This window comes from Anticarsia gemmatalis, chromosome 19 (genome assembly GCF_050436995.1).
Source record: "Anticarsia gemmatalis isolate Benzon Research Colony breed Stoneville strain chromosome 19, ilAntGemm2 primary, whole genome shotgun sequence".
Lineage (NCBI taxonomy): Eukaryota > Metazoa > Arthropoda > Insecta > Lepidoptera > Erebidae > Anticarsia > Anticarsia gemmatalis.
Window position 1 is genome coordinate 7,360,043 of NC_134763.1, and position 25,133 is coordinate 7,385,175.

A 25,133-nucleotide genomic window follows, 5' to 3' on the forward strand; every position below is an offset into this window, starting at 1 on the left:
TGATAACGTAGGGCCGCCGTGTCCTGCACAACTTACTCTATTGAGTCCTATTTAGACGTCAAACAATGTTGCACACGTAGATACAAGCAAACGCCGACATTTAATTCGACTTTATCGCACATTTTACAAATACATGTACCTAGTTGCTCTGTTTTATTTGAATTTAACAACGTCTCCTATCGATGTTTATTATACTTCAATACGTTTATTTAAATCTAACTCCTTGTATGTTGAAAGTGTTAAGAAAAGTGCTCCGATAAGCGTATAATGGAGGGAGCTACCTTAAAAATAAACTAAGGTGTATTAGATAAGTGTGTTGAAACTTTAACACATTTTTCCTTGAACGAAACAGAATACCGGGTGACGTATGTGATGGGCGTACGATTATCTCGGGTGGTACTAGGCGGTGCCATGCCGCGGTGAAGTGCGGCCTTTCCGCACCCAACTGATAAACCGAAATGCTTTCAACTGCGCGGGCGCAGCCGAGCCGTTTTGTAACAGATTAACGGGATTCCCTCTCCGCAGCTTTCAGATATAGTTTTTATAACAGCACACTTGTTCAACGGTTTACATAACTTCTTTTATAAAACACAATCGGGGCTAAGAGCGTGTCTAGGTCACGAAACAATCAAATAATTACGTGCGCACAGGCGGATACTTACCTTTTTAATAGTCAAAGTAAGAACCGCTACTGGCACAACATTGATAAATAAGTGTACTTTGTACGTTTAATCTTTATTGCCATCGGTTGTTTGGTAGTGCAATTGTCTTTCGTTAAAATATTGCTGGTAATAAAGCATTTTGTTAGTCCGCAATGGAAGGCTCGAGTGTACCTCAAAAGAAATTAGCATAAGTGCCGCCAAACACAGCGAGCTCTGAGACAATGGCTTTGTCTGTCTATCCGTCGGTACGTCGCCTACTGTAACTGTTTCGTTATGTCTTACAATGTTATTTTAAACGAGCACCGACAAAGTGAATTAGTGGCCATATATTCGCATGGCGATTTTAAAAACGCTCCTTATGTCGTTAAAACGCGAAGAGTGGCGTAAACTTTGTACCCGACGCTACCACTCGTTTATTACTGACCGCCAGTTACCGGTTGAAAGTAATGCCTACATTGACTCCATACTCTTTATCTGCTTCACCTAACCTTTAAGTATGCATTTTATTTTAAATGCCATACCCACATAAGGAGTTACTTTATTATCGCGTTCCAAATCTTTAATTCTGCGTTTGTATCATGTTATTTCCAAGTTTCTCAGTTAAAATGTTTTAATAATGTGATTTGCGCTATATTGATATTCGACCGAGCCGAGTGTGTTGACATTTTATGGTGCTTTACATGAGATATGTTCAAGAAAATGCTATTGAGCGTTTGATTTTAAAGTACTGTAGGTCTTTAATGGCAATGTAGGCGACGCAATTAAAAAACTAAATAAAACAAGGAATAAGTCGAGCGTAGGCGTCGGTCTCAAGTCGAGTGTCTCGCCGCCGCGACGGGTTGCTGAACATTTTGCACAAATACGACGAGTAATTTAATGAAAACCACTCCATTAGCCCTTCAGCTCCTACAAACGAATATTTATTAGCATTGCTTTGTCGCCTCGTGCAGGAAAATATTTAAGAATATTTTACAAAATGTTTGTAAAGTGGTAAAGTGTAGGTATATTCTGATTATTGTATCTGGCATTATGTAGACTGTAGAGGGAAAAACCCAAGGGCCACACGTTACTACATAAAACTAAACATTTGTAGATAACACTAAATACCAATTCAAATAAAATATTATAAAGCTAAACGCTTATCAAAAGTTAGCTGTCATGAGTATTACAGAAAAAAGTACACATAGCCCGACAATATGAGGCTCTGAGTACCTTACATGAATGTGGCGTATATTTTATTATTGCGACACTTCCAGCTAATTAATACCAGATAATGTCCATAAGTGTACGCAACCTGACCACGTGAAGAGGCGCAATAACCATTAGCGCGCCGCTATAATTTGCATTGCAATTTAACGCGTTAGGATTATACCTCTTTGTTCTACCGCGGTCGTGCAGCTGCCAGTTCCTTATCGGCGCACAACAATAAATACCGATTTAAAACAGTTCTCACTACAGATAACCCGTTACACCCTTCAGCTACAATCTTAATTAAACATGTAATCTGTCAAAATTTTCCCGCCCATAATTAGTGTTATTGTTAAACTAATTGGTTCTGATGAATTCGGAAACATTTATAAGTTACAATACGAAACGAGAACAATCTTTTTATTGAGCGTTAAATAAAAAACATTAGTTTTTTCGACAAGTGTGCGGTTGGCCGGCGCCGCGCGGAATGTTCGCCATTTCCGGACGATATCCGGTCCTTGGTTCGGCGCCATACGCAGCGCTTCAGATAACCTTATCGTGTGTATTTACGTGACGAATTATAATCTCTTTAGAGATGACGATGACTATGTCAATTGTTAACTCTTTTCTATTTGGGTTTTTCTCGTCTTGCCATTTCCTTGTTCTTGATCGCTTAGCTCTACCATGACTCTCTCAGTGTTATTATTGTTATTTTGGCTAACAAATATCGAGAAATCGAGACGTTACAACTGGTTTTGAAATATTATGACATTATATGTGTTACAAGCAGATTTTTTTTCACCTATGTAGCGCGATGATTCATAGTAGAGAATGAATCATTCAACGTAATCGAGTTTTTGAATTGAGCCGACCGCGACGACGACGAATGTAAATACGCGATCGTAGTGACCCGCGATAGAGAGCGAGTGACGGTGAGTCACGCGGGTTTTCCGAGAAACACAGAATGGAACAGTTTTCGTGAAAACGAAGGTCGACTCCGGTCGGCCAGTCGCTATAATGACCGCCTCTTTTGTGCTGACGACTACTAATTTTCTTTGTAGCTACAAATTTGGTAAAATATACATACTTATCGTTGCTATAGTAATGCTAATTATAATTAGTAACCCTTTGTCCTACACGTCCCTAAGGTGCGTGTACGGAGGGTGCAATATGGAAAGCGACAGTGCATCGATCGTAGTGTACTAGCTTACGCCAATATTCAGGCCCGACATGCGCTTTATTCATTGCCTGGTATCGCTCGGGTTCACTTTCCGTAGTTTATGCAGCCGCGGCAATGGTTGTCGTACGAGCGTTAGTTTCATACAATAAAGGTAAAGTGAAGGGACGTTGGCGCGGTGCCAGGGCGTCGATTTATTTTATTATTCGCTCGGTGGCGGTCAATGTCGCGACAGCCCGTCGGCGGCGCCATACATCGCTTGCATGTGTTGCTCTTATTATTCCTACAGCTTTAACTTTTATTATACGCTGTTAGTTCTTGTTTGTAACATCCATATATGTAATAACATTAACCTTTTCTGTTAATTTAGCTATTTTTTCCCCGAATTATTAGCTAGATTATTGCTCTACAATTTTTCACGTAAAATTTTATTCTTTCAAACGTTTAACTGTAGGTAGAGTTTGTTTACTCGTAGTTACTAGTCTATTATCTCAGACATAACTAACGGAACCTTGAAGCACACCTTTCCTTTCCAGACGAACAATCTATCAAGGATACTTGTTTTTTGGTATATCTCGTTTTTACAGATTTTTAGGTATTTTTCAATTTAAGTGCGTACATTATTTAGTATCTGCAACGGCTATTACATTTGCACCATTAATTGCTTGCTCTGGGTTTATCCATTTAATTTATTAGCCGTTCCAAATTACACTCATCTAATAAAGTAATGTAACACAAACGGTTCTTTATTTTATTTAGAATCAGTTCAAGGAATTTTCTAACTCGCCGGAGCGTCGCTATTAGTATGAGCAATTAGCGCTCCGTTAATGAGCTCCCAGACAACCGGCCAGATACGAAGAGACATGCCGTAGAACACTTCTTGATGGTTCACTGGTCACTTTAAGTCGATAGCGTAATAGCCTGGGAGTGCTTTATGGCGCCCGTTGTTGGCGATGTCAATAAGTTCCGATCTCCATGGAATTAGGGTCAGTTTTCGAGTAACACTTGAAGTTACGGCGCGTCAGGAATTTCACATTGCATACTCCTGTGTGTTACAACTATTAGTACATTCCTGGTACTTTGGCTGGTAGAGCCCTTCCGTTCATACTCTATTGTACGTTTTATTATTTCTTACTACCTAAGTATTACATCTTTACTGCCTTTGTTCTTTTACAATGTTAGATTATTGTTGGCATTGGTTAGTTATTTTGCAGAGATTAGCATATTTTCACTGTTCTTGAGAATGTGTTTCCTTTTGTGAACACATTAATGTTTCTGATTTGAGTGATAATTTGTGAATGATCTAGGATTGGTGACTAGAACAGCTGTAACCTCGATAGCATTGTGGTGGCCAAATATTGTGCGCGTTGGTGGGCGTGCCTCACCTGTCGCGGGATCACGCGGCGGCCACGTGCGCGCGCGCAATGTAGTACGCGACGCGATGCGCATGCCGATCCTTCTAGTTTTCAATATTATCTATGGGGAAATCTAACATATACGGAGGACGGACCTTTGTATTATCGAAACAACAATACAAATCCATAAAATGTGGCCGCACCGCTTATGTTTCACAGAGTGGTTACCGAATACTAATTTCGCACAATTCTAACGGGTCATACACCTTTGTTATTGTCAACAAATTGACAAACTGATCTGCGTCTTATTTTTCGAGGTTTGTTGTTGATGTTTTACGTTTCTTGGAAGTAACGTTGACCGACTACTTATGTTAATACGATGTAGTATGTAGAGTTTAAAGCAAAGTTAATTGGAATAATTCGCGATGTTGTTAAGATTTACGGTATATCGAGGGGAGCGTACGGTGGTCCTGTTACACGTCGGCCGACATTTTATTCGCCTTTCGAAGTATGTTTTTATTTGTATAAATGGAAACAAAGTGCAGATGTGCGGTATCGGGCATCGTTCCCGGAAAGCCGCGGGGTGTTGCGCCTGTGATACGAGGCTAAATAAAACCGTGACGATACACAACGTTCGGGAAATCGCGCGACACCACTTTCAATTGAGGAAAACAAAAACATATTATATCAACACTCTTCCTCGAAGTGCTTGGACGTCGTACGACGTGCTTCGACGAAGCTTTATATCTAGATATTAACTACACAAATATCGATAAGGAAAATGATAAAGCAAGCTTTTGCGAAACCGCACAAAGATTAAATAACGATGCCATTACTAAAGTAACAACGCAATAAAGGCTTGAAAAGGTTTCGTTTTGTTGAAACAACAGAAATTTGCGTTGAACGTACACATACGATTAGATACTGCGTTAGTGAGTGAACGAACGTGCGGATAGCCATGTTCCTTATCAACTCTACTTTAAACCTCGCCCAGTCGCGTTAGACAAAGAAAATTTGTACTTCGCTTTCGCAACTGAAGATGTATGACAACATACCTACTCGCAAAAAAATATTTTTCCTGTAACTTTTCCTTTTTAGTCTTAAGGAAAATGCATTTCATAACTAGTAGTAACATAATAATGTAGCGAATGTATAATATCGTGCTATTGGAATAATAGTTGTAAGTGTAACAACAAAAAACAAAAGCATGAGAGACGGTAGCATACGTCACAAATAGATATAGTGATGATCTCATAGCACGCGGTGCGATAACGTCGCCGTGCCGTGCTCGCGCACTACCCTCAAGGGCTACGAGCCACGCGCCGCTTTTTCCGAGAAAATTTCAAGCCCTAGTTTAACGGTACGCACGATGACGCACTCGACCGTAGTCCAAGGTGAACAATTTCCCCGTACTTGTTGTAAACCAATGTCAAAGGTTTCGAAAACACGATGATCTAACACACAAAGATATTTGTTATAAATCTAGTTCACGCTGAAACTGAAACTTTCAGTGGAGAAACTCGAAGTGAAATGTGAACAAGGATCTAAATGGCCAAAAACAAAAGTATGAAGACTAACAAGCAAGAATGCGAGATAATAAAGCGTCGGTTAATTGTTAGGTAAAGCACCGTGACCAATTAACGTACATGTTACCAGCAGCGCGATACAATGCGCGCGCGCATTTGAGACGAATTTCATTTAAGCAATTGTCGTAATTGACCGGGCACAGCGCCTTCCGGAGCAGAGTGCCGTCTGCTTTGTCTTCAGACTACTTGCACTGGTGCACGGGGTCGCCATGTCGCGTTATGTCATGATTTATACCTCCGTAATTAATGGTTGCAGCCTGGGAGCCTCTTACTCTGCACGGTATTTAAGAATTGCCTTATAAGGCCATAGATTGATTGAAAATAATTTTTGCATTTTACCACAAGACCAAATAAGGCAGTATTGGGTCTCGCGTCTATGGCCGTAATGAGCGGCGCCCACGGGTCCGCGTAACGCGTCCTTGCGACAAGGTCCGACCGAGCCTCCCGCCCACCAGCCTCGTCACTCCGCTCGCATCATAATTTACTAATAGTTAACCATTACTATATTAAGCTCTAAATACCGTAGCCTCTTAACTGTTCATAAAATGAAACAAAAATCTTCCAACAAAAATAATAGTGTCATTATACTTGTACGTTTCCAATGTTTCTAGATATTTTTTTGTGTGAAATTCGTGTTAGTAGGCGTGGAGCGGCTTTGTTTTGAGTATAAAGCGTTACCTCAGATAAGTAACCACCGCCGCGTGCGATGCGAAATGATGCGAAATATTTCCGGAGTTACAGGAGTATTCTATTAATAAATGATTGGACGTCGCTCGTGGGCGAAGATTTCGGGCTCGGTGCGCGGGCGCGGCGCGGCAGTAGCGCGCGATCCGCCGCGGCCGGCCGCCGTACGCGCGCGCAACGAACGAACGACCCGCACTCCCGCGCACACGATACTCCACGCGAAATATCGCGACATACGACCTACGATCCGCCCCTAACCGCTCGTTAACGCCGACCCTGTTACGATAATCGCGATATATCGAAATATATCTCACCGGTGCACCGACGGATCGACCTCACTGTAGTTAATACCTACTGCACTTTTGCGAGGGCGGATTATAACGAACAAATCGACTAACAAACTCGAACCGCACGAAGGTGTCGCGTCGCAAAAAGCGCAACACAATAGAGTAAGCGTCTAATTATAAACGTGGTTGAGTTAGCACCGCAAGATGCAGAACATTGATCCTCTGGAGATCGCCAACATCCTGGCCACGGAGCTGTGGTGCCAGCAGGTACACCCCCTCACACACCCCCGTGTTGTTCCTGTGTGCTAACACTACGTTCGTTGTGCCCTACATTTGGAGACGACTCTACATTTTCGAGAATTTGCTCTTGTTCCACTTAGGGTATCGAAAATTCAAGGAACTTCATAATACTCATTGCGAATACGTCGAGCACTATACTTTTACTGTAGAAACTGTAGTTAACAGTAATTTGTGTTAATAAATCCTTATCACTGCTAATTTGCAATGTGAGTAACGAAAGCTGGCCTAGCTTAGTAGAACATCAGTCTGGAGGTGACAGATTTACGAGCACGCTTTCATCACTTCAGCCATTACCGTACATACTATATTTACTAACAAATATTCTTAACGTAAACAGGGACAACGCGGGGGTAGAACCACAAAACGTAGGTAAAATAGGGATTCCATAAACCATTTGCGGAAGAATGCAAAATAAAAGTTGTATATAAATAATTAAGTATGTTTGTTGTTGCATGTGTTATGAAAATATTTCGCTGATAAGTTGCGATCGGAATGTGGAAGCAACCACCGTTGATCATAACAATAAATATTGCATAACGAGTACAACAATTTTGCAATGAATAATTGCAATGTTGCGAATATTATCGGTCAATTTTAAATGTAACGTGATTGAACTTTACTATGATAAAGTGGGTTAGCTCGTGTTATGATGATGCATCGTTGTTTAGATTTACTGTAACTAATTAACAAGTCGTGACAGGTTGTTACTTGTTTCTGTGGTGTTAATGTTTGTTATGAACAGTTGTTTTGTTTGTTTTAGTTGGCGAACCTCGAAGGACTCCAATCCGGGGTCCCAACCCGCACCACGGCGACCATAACGCCCACCCAGTTGCGGAACTTCGAGCAGACATACATAGAGCTGACCAACTGCCGCAGCGAGCCGACCACTCACGCCGGCTTCGTACCACCTTCAGTCACGCACGCCAACAATTACGGTAAATAATCTAATCTTTACTATACAAAAAAGTAGACTGTAATATAGCACTGTAGCAGCTGCTGTGCAGTGAAGAAGCTGAGTGCAAATGTGAAATTACAAATTGTACAACTAGAAACAATTTTTGAGAGCAGTCTTGATATTTGTTCATTGATTTAACCATTAGGTATTATGTGGGGGAATAGATATGGAATAATCCATACTTTGAAATGGAATGAAAGTTAAAACATCTTGTTTTATTTTCCAGGCATCCTGAATTCGGTGGGGTACTGCGACTCGGGCCCGACGACGGCGCTGCACGTGTCGCCGGGCCCGCTCTCCGCCAGCGGCGACAGCAGCAGCAGCCCTGGTCTGCCCACTCCCAAGCGCCGCAACATGGGCGGCCGCCGACCAACCAAGGCGCCCACAGACTTATCACCTGAGGAGGAGGAACGCAGGAAGGTCCGCCGCGAGAGAAACAAGATGGCCGCCGCGCGCTGCCGCAAGCGCAGACTCGACCACACCAACGAGCTCCAGGACGAGACTGACAAATTGGAGGAAAAGAAACACTCGCTACAAGAGGAGATCAGGAAACTGAACTCTGATAGGGAACAACTGGAAGCTATTCTGCAGAGCCACCTTCTCTCGTGTCCCCTGGGCAAGAGGTCCACGAGTCCGCCTGACGTGAAGCCCTTCCAACACGACCCTTACGGCTACGCGGACGTCCCTGAGGACGGAGTCCGGGTCAAAGTGGAAGTGGTGGAGCCCGTCGTCGACCCAGTATTAGGGTTGGATATTTACACATCGCCGCAGAATAACAAGAAGTGAGTTTTATTCTTTTATACAAAATTTTATATTTCTAATGGGAATAATTTGTTTTTGCGCACCATGTAGGCTTGCAACAGTGATTTATAACATATAATTTGTTTGTTGTAGAATAATGCTGTCTGCGGCGAACCCTGCCGTGGTGACGAGCGCGGCGCTGGCGACACTCGACACTCCGCCCGCGATATCACGCCCCAACAGACCCAACTCCCTCCAGGTGCCGCTCACACTCACCCCCGCTCAGGTAAATATCTAACTCTCACTTATTTAAATTCAATGTTTTTATAAGTAGCGTGTATTCAGCTAGCTAGAGTAGTCAAAACATCCATGGCGATCAAATATTCTTTCAAGTTCTCGTTCGATCAGCTTCGCCAGTAACAATCCACTAACAGGCTGTCGTTTCGTTCCAGATGCACAACAACAAAGCGCTGGGCAACAGTAAGATCCCGGGCGTGGAGATCAGCACGCCGAGCAACGGCATCCCGTTCAACTTCGACAGCCTGATGGAGGGCGGCACGGGGCTGACGCCGGTGCACCCGCACCCGCACCCCTGCGCCGCGCAGACCCGCGCCGCGCCCGACGCGCCGTCGCCCGACGCTCACAACAGCCTCGTGTCGCTGTGAGCCCGCGTGACGTCATACTCCACTAATACTTATTTATTCGACCCTGTATCTCGGCCGAGCCGAGCTTCTTCTGTCTGTTCTCCGGTCCGGTCCGCCGGCTCCGGACCGCTCTTCTCTTATTTATTGAGCTCTTTCTTAGGTGTCGGAGGTGACTCTTTGCTCACTGTCGCTCTGTATTTATACGTAGGCCGTAGGGCCGGTCGAAGTCAATTTCCGAACTGTTTGTGACGTTCTAGAGAAAATATTTTTGTAGTAGATGTGTATTGCGGAAATAATAATTGTGATCGAAAATAAAACAGAGTTTTATTTGAAGCATTTCAGGGATTTATTTTCGTGTCGTGCACGAGTCTAGCGAGGCTAGAGTGGAAGGTGCGTTTACGTGTAAGCTAGTACGTAAAAGATCTCTTTTACATTTGTTCACTTGAAATATTTCGGCACAAATATATGTATGTAACGATCCTCGTATCTTGTCATAATAAACCTTGTGCCATTTACTACGTCTACTGTCGAGAATACAATAATTACGAGTACGAAATATTTAGTTAACCATAAACTAACAGCAATATTACTTAAAGAATAATTAATATATTGAATGTAAGTTAGCTCAATGTTGATGTAACGTCTTACCGTTCCATTGGATTAGGTACTGGTAGTGTAAAATTATTGTTAAGCCTTTTGTGATACGTCCAGTGATCAGTGAGTGATGTGTAGACGTGCGTCGTCTTATTTATGTATTATGACTCATGCCATCACCGCAGTTTGTACCGCATTATCTGTACGTACAACCACCTACAACAACACTATGTCGCCACTTATTGTTATAACATATAAATGACATTATAAACAGTAACCGTTTCCTAATATTGTAATTGTTCGAATCGTTATTATGAATGTAAGTCAATTGTATTTAATATTATCGTGGCATGAGTTAATTAGTTGTCTTAAGACCACTGGAATAAAAAATAATTTAGTTTAAGGCAATAATTAGTTTAAGGGCACTTAACAATTTTAATGATATAATTATATTATGCATAACTTAGACCAAATTATTACTTCATGTGCTTTATCGTAGTTGTAATTACAATCTAAGCCAAATATTGAGTTAATGTCGTTAGGTTTAGTTATAGCTATTCCTGTTAAAGTATTATTGCGAGCGCGTCGCGTCGCGGACGGCGGAGAGTATTTATTTAGTCTACGAGTTATTGTAAACGTCACTCATAAAATGTGTGCAATCAACATTGCCTGTGGTTTTATAAGCGACAATTTTTGCTATAAACTTATTACTCATTCGAAATATTATATTACGCATAATATGAACATCTAGGTTAAATAAGAGATGTAATTTTTTCTAGACGATTTTTCTTAACGCAATTGTAGAATACTTTTGTATTTTTTCATGAGAAATTAGCAAAGCAATATATTTGATAAAATTATTGGAATTTATATGCAGATGTAGTAAAATATATATGTAAATCAGAAAATATAAATTTTGTTTACATACACCTGAACTTTGTTTTTTTATTTTGTGACCTCCTTACAATATCGCCACACTACTGAGAAAATACGCCTACAGAAATCAATAAAGTGTAATAGCAATAACAGTTTATAAATCATGATTGCAAAACAACATTTATTAGCATAGTACTTAAATATGACTATAACAAGCTGTTTATGACGTTGTCATAAAATTGCCATCTTGTTATAAGCGACTAGATACATTACTTTAACTAGAGTGGTTACTTTAACTACTACAAAATGTTTGCTAATAACTACATTTAATATCAATTTAATACAGAAGCAGTTAACCTTTTAACACATCACACACAAACTATTAAAACTTAAATCTCTGAAACAAAACACCCACACCACAATATCAATACCATACAATAATCTCTTGTAACTAAAGCTGGCTCTACAAAATGTCTACCAGAAGAAGAAGAAGTCAAAGCAACTGTGCCTGCACCTTCTCATTGGTCTTCAAAAAACAATACCACTATGGAGCAAGCAGCCAAGCTTTAAAGAAATTTGACAACCAATATTGATCAGCGCCTCTAGCGTATTTTGAAGGAACTAATTTTAGTCGATACGACAAAATAGCGCTACGTTTAATTTTATTCTAATACATAATAATAATATTATTATCTACCATGCAGGCAACCTATAAGTAGACTTGCCCGGTCTTTTGACATCTCGGTCTACTGACAAGCGACGGCATTGTTTCTCCGAGCGACCAGACGTCGTCGTATAGACTCGCTGATCCCTCGGTAGATGTAGTACAGTATCTCCAGTACGCTGATACCGCTGCATCCAATAAACAGACCGAATACACCACCAAGATTAGCTGAAACCAAGCGAGAAGTGATAATCCTTAACGATAATTATAGGAAGAATTTGAATTTGAATGATTCTGCTTTCACCATATACGAAAATTCTACCCATAAGGTATAAGGTGGAATTTCAACCGAATTTTTGATAAATTTCTGAAAGTAAGTATATCCATCATAATATGTTTTTTGCTACTAAGCTATTTATAATTATTAAAATATATACAATATTTTACACACTTACAAACGATTGGCTAACAATATAAGCATACTTAAAACCACTTTGGCGGATAAGACAAAAGATTGTTATATAGTAATCGAACCCACGACCGTCTCGCAAGCCTACACATAACAGCCACAACTCGGTAACCATTAGATAACTTACGTGTATAGTTTAATACATAGAAGTCTTGGCAATAAGCGATAGATATCAACATAGTAAACGGGCACATTTTTGCCTAACGCAGTAGCATTGTGTTACAAAAGTCACTCAATAGTAAATACTTACAAACTAAACTTATGATAGACATCACTGTTTCTTGCTTCTGCTTCATGTACACCGGGTTTGAGAACATAAAGTTCATTATCGAAGAGCTGGCGTTGAACTTGATACCGAAACTGAAAATTATAAAATACATCAGCATCAAAAATACATCTTGAGTGTCATGCATCTGGGAAAGGTATTAATTTATTAATAAGTGCCTACGTGCATAATATCACCCATGTTATGTGTGCCGTAAACCCCAGTGTCGTGAAATACACCCGTATGCAAATTTAAAGAAGTTTAAAGCTCATTTAATATATACCCGTTTTATTTTCCCAAGAAAATTAAAAATAGGTTACGAATTAGCCGAAGGAAAAAAATACGTACAATGGATTCTGTGACTTGATTAAATACGGTATGGCGTGGAAGTTGCCTACAGACAGTTCAGCGCGGTACTTCCGCGACTCACAGTCCCTCGGACAGTCACATAGGGAAGTGGCCAACCAGTAACTCATGTTCTCTGAAACATAAAAAAAGCAAAATAGAGTAATTATTTAGTGGCTTAGATGTTTTTCACGTTAAAACTAACACAAGGAAATTAAAATTATGCTCATAGTTAAGTAAAAAATATTTAAGACGGTTTTAGAAAAGTCCAGTTTTCTACAGCACTGATTTCTAACATATCGTTTTAATTTTCATATTTTGCCCTTATGGCCCTTCTCCCCTCCCTTAGTTGAATCTGATTTGGTACTTTACCACGCCTACGCTTACATAAAACATTGCGATAACTGTCATAATATACATATAATAATTATCAGTACCTACCTAATTAGCAACAATTTCACATCACTACCAATAAAAAGAAAAGAAAAAAGGCGCCAATTTAAATAATCATACCTAATTTAAAAAAATGTTATTTTCCAGAAAAAAATACCATTCAAGAACAAATATAGCAAACGACCTTAAAAACACAAATTACCTCAATAGAGGTCACATTTCATAACATTTGTCAACATATATGTAACTACATCCAAAAAATCATTGACCTCAAAGTACATAGTGCGTAAATAATCACGAAAATGGAAATTATATGTTGATAATAGTTATTTATTGTGGCGTGAGTCAGTCAGTTCTACGAAGCGTTGAGTCATACTCATAACAACATATATACGTCTTTATCTACTTCTGGTTTCAGTTTCATACAATTGAGACACGTCATGTTCATCACGCTTGTTTATTTTGGAAGTTAAGCAAATATCAATTGTTTTATCATACTAATCTTGTCTTCCGTTATTTAATTAAACAAGAAAGTATAAAGTGGGATGGATAGAGTTGCTGAAATTTTCTTTATACAACAATGAAAATATACTTTTCCATACTCAACGATGAGACAAGCAGGTTTCTGCAACGAATTTACCGATTTAAGACTGCGCATTTGTACATATTGCTACGAATCTCACCTGGAATTAGATTAGGTACTAAGCCAGTATCTTAATAGGTGCGAAAAATGAGTCAGGGATACTTACAGTAAAACTATAATAAAGAAGCAAAAGTAGAAATAAAAGTTGTTGATATCTTAACGCCCATATTAATAACTGGGTGTATTTCCAGTGTTCATTTTAGGGGTTCCGTACCTAAAAGGACGGAACCCTATTGCTACACTTCCGCTTTCCATCGGTCCGTCTGCCTGTTTGTCCGACTGTCACTAGGCCGTATTTCATAAATCGTAATAGCTAGAAAGCTGTTTTTTTTTTACAAATTATATATTTTCGTAATTTTTTATGATAATGATGCTACGGAATCCTTCATGCGCAAGTCTGACTCGCACCTGGCCGGTTTTTCTAAATTTGTACTCATAAAACTGCGATAATACTTACTTTTAACATTCATAATACACAGAATATCCGGTAATTTGCAGACGTTAGGGAACCTCAAGTTCGGCAGGAAGAAGACCCAGCAGTCGCATGTCTTGAAGATAGCCATCACGAAACACATGTGGTCACAGTCTGAGTTGTGGTAGTCGTGGAAGAATGGACGGTGGGTTCGCTCATTATCAAATAAACAGTTGCGACTGGAATAATGAAAAGGAATTAGGGTGTTAGAAAATGTATATTATGTCCAAAAAATTTCTTTATACATTTTGTCTATGCTTCTCGATCGGCGCTATCGTTCTCTGCTTTCTTTTGTCATTGATGACCTTCTCTCGTGAACCCAAAATCATTCCCGTTCTATGGCACAAACATCAGAAGGTAGAAAATTTGCTCGTTGGATGCTACATTTTGAACACGATCATAAAGATACTATGATCATAAAGAAAGATACTTTTATAGCAAGTAGATAATTATAATTTTGTAAGGACTTACCTCAAAGCAGGTAGAGCGTGAACTTCTTCGGAACAGTAAGTGTACGTAGCACGTAGGAACATAAATGATTCGCCATTGGTATCCACTAACAACGTCTCATAGTCTACCGGGAACTCCGTCCAGTCTGTCAACATTACCTGTGTAGGAACCAATACAAGTTTAGAAAGAGAACTCTCTTCCTACACTGCCTATATAAATACAATGATAGCTGGAAGCAAATGCTGGTCTGCAAAAGTCCTGGTCCTTGGGAGGAATTCTGGAGTTAATAGCAAAGCCTATTAAGCCACTAGAAGCTAGCAGTCCTTAGGTTATTTAGCATTCAGGACTACGACATTACAATAACTTTGGCTAAAAGGCATCAATACTTATTTAAAAGAAACTATACTGGACTTATGTAAAAATTGTTTATAAAGTTAGATTTTGTATCTCTCTATCTCTTTTATTTAAATATCGTGTTAAGAAGATAAATATAAAATACTAACTCGTACAGATCCAGCGTTGAGTATAGTCCCGGGGATGGCATCAGCAGGTTCATAATCTGTCACCACAGACAACGACGAGTGGAAACCAATAGCTTTCACTGTGTGGTTAAAAAAACTACGATCCATAGCTACCCTGGAAAAAATATAATATAAGTCGCCAAGAAAAAAGTCTAGCTTTTTTCCTAAATCTGAATTTATTTTACTGTGCTGAGTGCTCTACATATAGACTAAATAATTTATTTTTCCTATGTTTAATTTGTTTAATAAAAAAGACAACTCCCGCACTAAGAATTGCTCTTGTGTCGCGGGGACTTTTACAAACATACAAACAACGGACACAAAGTACAACCAGACCCGAAACAATTATTTGTGTATTGCACAAATAATTCTTACGTGTGGGAATCGAACCCACGACGTCCCGACGCAATGGTAGCGGAGTGGCGACCTAAATCACTGCGCCACGGAGGCAGTCAAAAGATATTGCGATCAATAATAAATTAAAACATTGGATCTTATGACATGATCATAATATATACTTAAGTATACGAAAAAGTGTTACTTTTTTCCATCAAAAAAGTATTTGTTGTTGAAAGCGCAGCAGTATCCATGCGACGTGATGACCGGTCTAAACAAATGCATGCAATCAAATGGTTTTCCTTCCAAAAAGCATAGTTTGAGAAATCTTGCGCAACTCAATGGCATTTTACCCATTACTTCAGTAATCTGTAAATTGAACACACAGCAGTTAAGTACGTATCTAGTTATCGATATAATTAAAGTACGCACAAACATTTTGAACAATTAAACTGAATTGAATGAAATTCAACTGAATGGATAATCCTTTTTTTTATTAGTTTTGTTTGTTTGTAACTGTAAGGACTAGGTTCGTATGGGACCGATGGGACAAAATTCCCTCGGGAATGGAACACAACGGAATAAAATTGTACTAGTCTATACCCGGACTAAAACGGGCCATTTCGCTATTTTCTTAAAAGTATTTTACAAAGACAAGAACCCACTGGAAGGTGGCAATTGATTTTGATACAAATTCCAAATTCTAATAATTATCAACGATAGCATGACTAAGCATAGGCAAACAAGTAGCGTCTTTAGTAGGTATAAAGCTGATCATTGCCGTTATTTTTTGTTGAAAGCCTTCAATAAACAGACAGTCATGCTGAAATGCAAAATAAGATTTACGTGTACCTAGTCAAATTAATGGACAGCACTTTATTAAAAAAATATATATTTATTTTAATTAAAATAAAGGTGTGCTCGCAGAGCATCAAGCCGAGACAATTACAGGAACAGAACTGGATTATGGTACAAATGACAAAGCTTTTATACATGTGGTTTTAGTCACGTGGTATCCGCTATGGCGTGATACATACAATCATGGTATTCATAAATGGTCTTAACAGTGAACAAGTAATCGTTAATCAAATGGTTATAGTTTTGGCGCTCATTAAAGTTACAGTAATTGACCAACTAGCATTTGACACCGTAACTCTAACCCATTGATTATTGTTCTCTAACCTATTGCTATTGTTTGTAGAGGCCTAGCAGGATGCATAACTCTTCCCTCCTTAAGTTCAAAATCGTCATTTAAATTTTTGTTAAATTTAGGATGATGATTTTGATTACACATAATTTTGCCTCTGTAACGGTATACAAGAACAAGAAATATTATAACTAGGATTACATAGATTAATATAGTTCCTAGACTAACACTGTGTATATTCACTATGTCTATTGGCTTTTCACTTGTTATCACTTCACTTTTTAATGCGTGGGAAAGAAACTGCAAGTTTTCCATATTTACTTGATCCAAGTTAATCGCCTTGCGCTGCATTGTTTCCTTTGGAGGAACTATGTTGGGCAGGTGGATGCTCGGCATACTGCGGAACGTTACTGATGCTACCTGAAGACGTGTTTGTTTCTTCAGCGTTATCTTCCCAACTTCGATTCTACAATCGTTGTCCAATGTTATGATATATGTGCCGATAATGTTATGTTGGCTTATATCGTTTTCACAATATTCTGTTAGCAGTGTATGAACTCCGGTGTAGATTATCCAGGAGTCTGGTTGTAAAGCTTTGATCTTTACGTCGGAAGATTCGACTGGTATTGGTGCACACGACGTTATTTGTGTAGAGAATTTCATCAAATCTTCGATGCATTTATCTTCATTTTGTACAGACATATAATCTTCATGACATAAGAATTTTCCTTGGTCTATCTCCTTACAAGGTTGAGATAATGGTACGGTTTTCAATCCCTTCGCAAGGATGTAGGAATGTTTAGGAGTTATAAGGAAAGTTAAATTTAGCTTTGGGTTATACATAGGAAAAGGGTGTAGGGAAAAATAGTTATAGGTGTCCGACTGAACCATTGGTACTGACATGATAAAAGTTAATCGTTTGCCCTTTACATATGCTTTAATGTCTATACTATTTTCTATCTTAATTAAATTATCTATAGTTACAGGGAATATAACTTTATCTGTTTTTTCTATTTTTCTTAGTAAATTATACAATTCATTGGTAGTCAATAAAGATTGATGTAAAATATTTATTTTACTAAAAGCGACTGCTGTCTCGACTTCGTCTAATCTAATTAATAAAATTTGAAAATTATGTATAAGTAAATTAAAAGTATTTATAATAAGTTCCTTGCTCCTTTGATATTGTGTTCTGTTAAGAATTTCCTGAATCTCTTCAATTGTTTTTTCTAATATAATGAAATTATTTCTGGTGGAATTTGTTGTATTGACAAAGGTGTCAATCATCTTAGATATTAAAGTCACCTTATTTATGATCGTATTTTGTTTGTTTTGGATGTTATTTATTAATTGATCATATCTAATGGCATCCTGATTATCTAAGTTACCAGTGATTGCTTTAATTATAGAACCAATCGGGTTAATTAAACCTCTTTTCATTCTAATATTTGGAATAAGTTGGTTATACTTTTCTAGCGTAAGATTCATTATGTATTGAACTTGGAGCTCGGCGTCGATAATACTACCATCTAAATTATATATATTATTTAACTTATCTATCATATATGATTTAATTTCATCATATTTATTAATATTATAGTCTAAATTAGTGCAAATCAATTCTAAGTCTAATATTTTAATTATATCCCAATTATAAAAGCTTACTGATGCTTGGCCTTCTTTCACAGGAAGTATACCTGGGTTGTCTTCAATCGGTTGAAGTTGAAGGGCCCGGCCTTGGATTATTAGTGTCATCATTGACAGGATGTACCTGTGAAGGACGTTTTATGTCTTTAATAGCGACCTTAGTGTCTCTGTTTTTAGTTTTTACTGGGACAGTGTTGCGATTTATTTCGCCCGTAATTGTTGCTTTCTGGTATCGAGGTTTATCTTTACTGCGCCTAATATTAACGCCTTTTACATAAACTTTATCTCCTTTCTTGATGTTGAATTTTGTCTCACCACCACGTTTTTCCTTTATTTTAGTTTTAGAGTCGATCATTTTGTCAGTTAGATATTTATATAAATATTTTGTGCGTTTCGCGTGTTCTTGAACTAATTGTTGTATATATTGTTTATTAAAGTCTACGTTAAATGCGTCCGATGATTCGGTATGTCCGAAGACTATTTCGAAAGGTGTAAGACCTGTTGAAGAGTGTATAGATTGGTTGTATGAGATAATAGCGTAAGTCATGACGGATGCTGCGTCTGTTACCTTCCGTTCGTACTTAGCTAGTCTGTATATTTCCGTGATTGTTGAATGGAATCTTTCAACTAAACCCATGGAATTTGGATTATGGGGTGTTCCTATATGTAAGTCTATTTTGTAGAATGATAACATTTCCTTCAATAGGTTATTATTAAATTCCGTTCCGGGATCTGAGCTAATGCGTTGTGGTATTCCGTAAAACGAGAAATATTTAATTAGCGCTCTAATTATTTCCGGTGTATTTCTGCTTGAGATTTCGAAGGCTTGTCCTAATTTACTGAATGCATCGATAATTGTTAAAAAGTAAGTGTTTTCGATTGAAAATATATCTATAAATATCTCTTCGAAAGGTTTTGATTGCGTTTGAGTTAATTGAAGTTCGGGTTTAATGGGTTTTCTGTCGTATTTCATGAGTTTACACGGTTCGCATGAATTTATGATGCTTGCGACTGTTTCGTGCAGGTTATTCCAGTAGTAAGTTCTCTTGAGATGTGCTATTGTCTCTTTAATGCCTCTGTGACATGTCTTACCTTTATGGTATTTCAATACAATCTGACGTTGTTCATTCTCGTCTTCGACGTAAACTACACGCTTAGTGCATTCGAATATTTTAATTGAGTCCTTTTTAAACAATTGTGTTATAATATTTGTAAACGACTCGCGATGTCTATGGTCTTCAAAGTAAATAAAATGTTTGATTTTAGGTCTAATGTATTCTTTAAGAAATTGTTTAATTATTTCTAAATTATCTATTGGCATGTGGACTTCTAATATTTTCTGTTTGTCGCGCGATAGATCTTTAACAGTTAGTTCATTTCTATTCCATGTATATATAAGTATTTGGTTTGGTTTTGTATCGATTGCTTCGTCTAATATCGGTAAGTCGGAAGAGTCGGTATTCTCTTCAGAATGTACTGTAGCAAGTGTTGAGTTGTCCTTTTCGGATGCTGTGACAGTTTGGCTGTCGACAGATGGTATAGAATATGTCGATTTTCTTGATCTTATTTCCTCATCGTCCGAAATAACTATTGTATCGGGGGAATTTACTTGGGTTGACATATTATCTTTATCAATCGCGTTTATTTTAATACGCGAAAGTGCGTCAGCGTTTCCGTTTTGTTTACCTGGTTTGTATTTAATATCATAATCATACTCATCTAGTCTTAATCTCCATCGAGTTAAACGACTGCCTGGTTCTTTAAACGTGTGTAACCAAACTAAAGGTCTATGATCACTAAGTATAATGAATTTTTTACCATATAAATAAGGTCTGAAATGTTTGCATGCCCAAACTATTGCAAGTAGTTCCTTTTCAATAGTACTATAGCGCGTTTCGGCGTCATTTAATGTTCGACTTGCGTATGCTATTGGTTTATCGCTACCAATTGGGCCTTGTGACAATACTGCTCCTACTGCGTAGTTTGATGCGTCAGTTGTCAATAAAAATGGTTTACTAAAATCAGGGAATTGTAAAAGTGGGGCATTTGTTAATATTTCTTTACATTTTTCGAATGCGTTTACGAATTCCTGAGTATGTACGATTTTTCTACCTTTCTTTAAACAATTTGTGAGAGGTTGTGTGATCTTAGAGAAATCTTTGATGAATTTACGGTAATAGCCTATTAAACCTAAAAAGCTTTTTATCTCCGTGGGAGTTTTAGGAATAGGGAAATTTAAAACTGCTTTAATTTTATCTTGGTTCGGTTTGAGTCCATCTTTAGAAAGAGTGTGTCCTAAGTAAAGTACTTCTTTTCTTAAGAACTCGCACTTATCTAATGTAACTTTTAAGTTTGTCTGTCTAAGTCTGTCGAATATTTTTCTGAGCTTTTCTATGTGATTTTGTAAGCTATTAGAAAAGACTAGGATGTCATCTAAATAGACTAGACAATGCATTCCTTGTAGTCCTTTAAGAACATTGTCCATAGCTCGTTGAAATGTAGCTGGAGCTGTCTTTAAACCAAAGGGCATTCTCTTAAATTCATAGTGACCAGATTGGGTTGTAAAGGCTGTTTTCTGTCTATCAGAAGGCTCTACTTCTATTTGGTGATAGCCACTAGCAAGATCTAGCGTAGTAAAATACGTAGCTTTACCTAATTTGTCAAAAAGATCTGTAATATTTGGGAGAGGATACTTATCATCGACCGTAATTTCGTTTAAACGTCTGTAATCTATTACCATTCGGTATTTTTGTTCACCTGAAGCGTCTAATTTTTTAGGGACTAGATGTACAGGGGCACTCCAAGGGGAATGAGATTCAGTTATTACATTATTATCTAATAATTTCTGTACTTGTTTCCTAATTTCTTCGTTTTCTGTTGGAGGTTGTCTATAAGGTCTTATATATATAGGGTCCTCATTGCTTGTGCGTATTTTATGTTTTACTTGGTTAGTAAAAGACAAGGGGATTTCTTCGCAATAAAATATATCTTTATATTCTAGACATAGGTTTTGAATACAGGTTCTCTCTTCGTTATTTAAATGTTCTAAACGTAACTTGTTTAAATTAGCTTCTAATATTGAATTAGTTTGACTATAATTCAAGTTATGATTTGTCATATTTACTTTAAGTGATTCTGTTAATGGGTGGACTAACAATGGTTTTTCTAGTGTTATTAGAACGTCTTTATTATTAAGGTTTTGTATGATTGTTTCTGCATAAAAATCTTTACATGTTATCATTGCGTCTGGTGTTCGAACGCCTGAACAGAATTCCGTAAATGGGATAATAGCTTCGCCATTCTCTACTGTTGTAGGTAATTTTACTTTGACTTCAGAACGCCTGGGAATATTTATTTTAAAGTGTTCATAATAAAGAATTGGTATTTCGGTGGTATTTGTTCGTAATATTTGGTTTTTCATGTCAATGTTAGCATCTAATTGTTTTAGCAAATCTATGCCTATTAGGCCGTCATAGTCTTTGTCAACTTTATAAACGAAAAACTTATGAGTAAGATCTGTTTGAAAGGTTTCCGTAAGCGGTATATTTGCTACTTCCGTGTGTTGGCTACAACCATGTGTGCTAACTACTTGGAAAGGCTCTTCATACGTATTATAAGGAAAATATTCATTTATTTTTTCCGGATTTATGAAAGAACGCGTACTGCCAGTATCGATCATAAAAATAGCGTCTAGTTCTGGTATTTCGATATGAGGTAGTCTATGAGCTTGCGAATAGTTTAAATTGATTATTTCCGGTGATCGTCCGGTGAGGCTTCTATGGTAAAATTTTCCTCATTTTCCTCAGACTCTACGTAATTTTCGTATATTTCCTGATCGTCCATATCTATACATTCGTTATATGTTTCATAATCCTCATATTCGTCTATGTTATTTTGTTTTACTGCCGTTCGCATGGAGACGTCCGTGTTAGGCTTAGGTGTTGTATTTTGCGGGAAACGATTCTGATTTAATTGATTTGGTATCCCGAATTTAAATTGATGATTGGGATTTTGTTTGAAAAATCCGCTTTGTTTATAATTATTAACTGCTCTAGGCAATTGTTGTTGCGGGTGACGGAATTGATTAGGTTGTCCTAACTTGTTAGGCTGAGGGAATCTCATTTGATTATTAACGGGATTATTTCTATTAAATAGATTAGGGAATGTTTTATGCTGAGAGTTTTGTGGGGTATTATTATTTATGCCGAATTTAAATTGACTTTGTGGCGTTGGTATGATAGGTTTAGATTGCAATGGTTTATGGTTCGATTTATTTTTAGATTGATATTGCGTTTGGAAATTGACCTCCTCTGTTACGACACTTAGTGCACTTTCCAGCGAGGTGCATTTGTTCAATCTTACGAATCGAAGCATTTCCTCGGGTAAGTTATATAAAAATACGTTTAACGCGGTATTGTTGTATATAATATACTTAGCTGCTTTGATGCCTTCGTCAGTTAAAAGGTTGACTTTAGATATTAAGGATGATCTTATATTCTGGATTCTATGGCAGAACTCAATATACGTTTCTCCTTGTTTTATCTTAAGATTCTCTAGTTCTATGGCAATACAGGCTTCAGTGCGTGGATCGCCAAAATGCTGTACAAATAATCTTTTTAACTCCTCCCATGAGAACACATTTTCTCTTTCACTAATTAATATGGCCGCTTTGCCTATTAATCTGCTGGTAATGCAGTGATATAAATAGATATCTTGAGCGGGATTGTTTTCCCCTCTAAATGACTTAATTACATATTCACATTTAGTTATAAATAAGTTTAACAATTTCCCGTCGCCATCAAAGCGTGGGATAATCGCTTGAATTTCCTTAGGAATAAGTTGAATTGTATTTGTTGGCTCGTTTGTTGCCATTTTTACAAATATATATTATTTTTAGGGCAAAAGATTAATAAAGTATATTCGGCGATTTTTGTCCGATATATACGCTTAAACTAAGTGTAGATTCGGCTATGTTTGTCCGAAAAGACACGTTCCTATACTAATTGTAGATTTCGCGATTTTTGTCGAAAAATACAAGTGAAAACTGTAACTAATCGTAGATTCCGCGATTTTGACCGAAAATACGAGTGGATATATCAACTTAGCGATGTTTGGTCCAGTTAGATATATAAGGATAGACACGGGGTTATGGAAACAGTGCGAATAAGGATTTACTCACAGTAAACTGCTGCTGCCCATGCCGAGTTGCTGTCTTGAACGATGTTAGCGAGATGCTGCTGCTGCCCGATGCGGTATTTGACGAAATTTGTAAGTTCTTCGAATCTTAGTCAGGCTGTTAGTTGCCGCGAAGTACCGATTTTTGTGTACGGAACGACGAACTTTACGCGAACTTAAGATCCGACCCGACTGCGCCAGTCAAATTAATGGACAGCACTTTATTAAAAAAAAATATATTTATTTTAATTAAAATAAAGGTGTGCTCGCAGAGCATCAAGCCGAGACAATTACAGGAACAGAACTGGATTATGGTACAAATGACAAAGCTTTTATACATGTGGTTTTAGTCACGTGGTATCCGCTATGGCGTGATACATACAATCATGGTATTCATAAATGGTCTTAACAGTGAACAAGTAATCGTTAATCAAATGGTTATAGTTTTGGCGCTCATTAAAGTTACAGTAATTGACCAACTAGCATTTGACACCGTAACTCTAACCCATTGATTATTGTTCTCTAACCTATTGCTATTGTTTGTAGAGGCCTAGCAGGATGCATAACTACCTATAATATAAGACTTTATATTTAACATATAGTTAGTACTTCCCCACCCGCAATTGGCGAGCATGGTGGACTAAAAACCTGACCGCTCTCTCTCAATCCGGGAGGGAAACCTTGCTTACCGGTAGTCTCAGCAGTGGGTTAAATTTATTTAGATTTAATAAGTACTAAGTAACAACTTGAGGAGGAGGAGCTCGTGGCTTGGTTAACAACAGCCGCACGGAGCGATCTCTGAGGTTAAGCTGTGCTTGCCGAGGTTGTTCTGTGGATGGGTGACCATCTTATACAAATCGAGTTTCTCCGTGTTTCGGAAGGCACGTTAAATTGTGGGTCTCGGCTGTCATATACGAAGATCTTTGACAGTCGTTAACAGTAGTCAGAAGCTTGAAAGTCTGACAACCAGTCTTACCGAAAGGGTATCGTGTTATAACCAAAGTATTGGGTTGTGGAGGTCAGATAGGCAGTCGCTCCATGTAAAACAATGATATCCAGCTGCATCCGGTGAGACTGGAAGCCGACTCCAACAAAGTTTGAAACAAAGGCTAAGCCAATATAATAAGTACTAAGTAACAACTTTACAATTCAAACAGCAGGAATCAGTAGCACGATTCTCTACAATTTGAAGAATCGAGGGTTTGATATTTAAAATGTACTGACGATATAATTTCTATAACGTACGCTAGAGGCGCTGAACCGACTGTCATACAAAATTTCTAGATAGCAAGCCGGTTGTTTGTCGGTACAGAGTCGCGGTACGGGTGTGGTAAAAACTAAGGTAGAGGTTTTAAAAAGCTTACAGTGTATCGATTGACATCTAAGACATGTTGGAGGTGCTTGAGGTCCTCTTCCTTCAAGCCATCGATAAGTTCGTAGAAGCCCAAAGATTGCGGTAACGCAACACTCAGATCCATTGTTACGTTGCCATCTCTGCAAAGTTCATTTTGGGTAAAAATTACGAATAATTATTAAGATTTCCTTAAAAAAATAATA

At 38.0% G+C, this 25,133-nt stretch overlaps 2 protein-coding genes across 4 annotated transcripts in view; one reads left to right on the forward strand and one right to left on the reverse strand.

The window, feature by feature from the left end:
- Positions 1-11,108, forward strand: part of kay (transcription factor kayak) — a 31,461-nt gene extending 20,353 nt beyond the window's left edge. For 2 of the 3 annotated variants that reach the window (XM_076126997.1, XM_076126998.1), the window contains exons 2-5: positions 8,000-8,174; positions 8,421-8,976; positions 9,089-9,221; positions 9,388-11,108. In XM_076126997.1, coding sequence (XP_075983112.1) covers positions 8,000-8,174; positions 8,421-8,976; positions 9,089-9,221; positions 9,388-9,600 — 1,077 coding nt within the window. In that variant the 3' untranslated portion in view covers positions 9,601-11,108. Of the gene's footprint in view, positions 1-6,778; positions 7,207-7,999; positions 8,175-8,420; positions 8,977-9,088; positions 9,222-9,387 lie in introns of those variants that run through there. The other variant, XM_076126999.1, reaches the window with a different exon arrangement.
- Positions 11,109-11,795: 687 nt separating this feature from the next.
- LOC142981285 (sodium channel protein Nach-like) lies at positions 11,796-15,379 on the reverse strand. Its single transcript, XM_076127083.1, has 6 exons — positions 15,254-15,379; positions 14,772-14,908; positions 14,286-14,479; positions 12,796-12,928; positions 12,433-12,542; positions 11,796-11,941 (listed from the first exon to the last, which is right to left on the reverse strand). Exons 1-6 carry the CDS (start codon positions 15,377-15,379, stop codon positions 11,796-11,798), a joined length of 846 nt encoding a protein of 281 aa, XP_075983198.1.
- Positions 15,380-25,133: the final 9,754 nt, after the last annotated feature.

What these genes read in the sequence shown, in the direction of transcription:
- LOC142981285 (XM_076127083.1), bottom strand. Translation starts at nt 15,379, where the DNA reads ATGGATCGTAGTTTTTTTAACCACACAGTGAAAGCTATTGGTTTCCAC. An exon ending in TCAACGCTGGATCTGTACGA is followed by an intron (nt 14,909 to 15,253) that starts GTTAGTATTTTA and finishes GTTCCTACACAG; the next exon opens with GTAATGTTGACAGACTGGAC. An exon ending in ATCAAGTCACAGAATCCATT is followed by an intron (nt 12,543 to 12,795) that starts GTACGTATTTTT and finishes TATAATTTTCAG; the next exon opens with TTTCGGTATCAAGTTCAACG.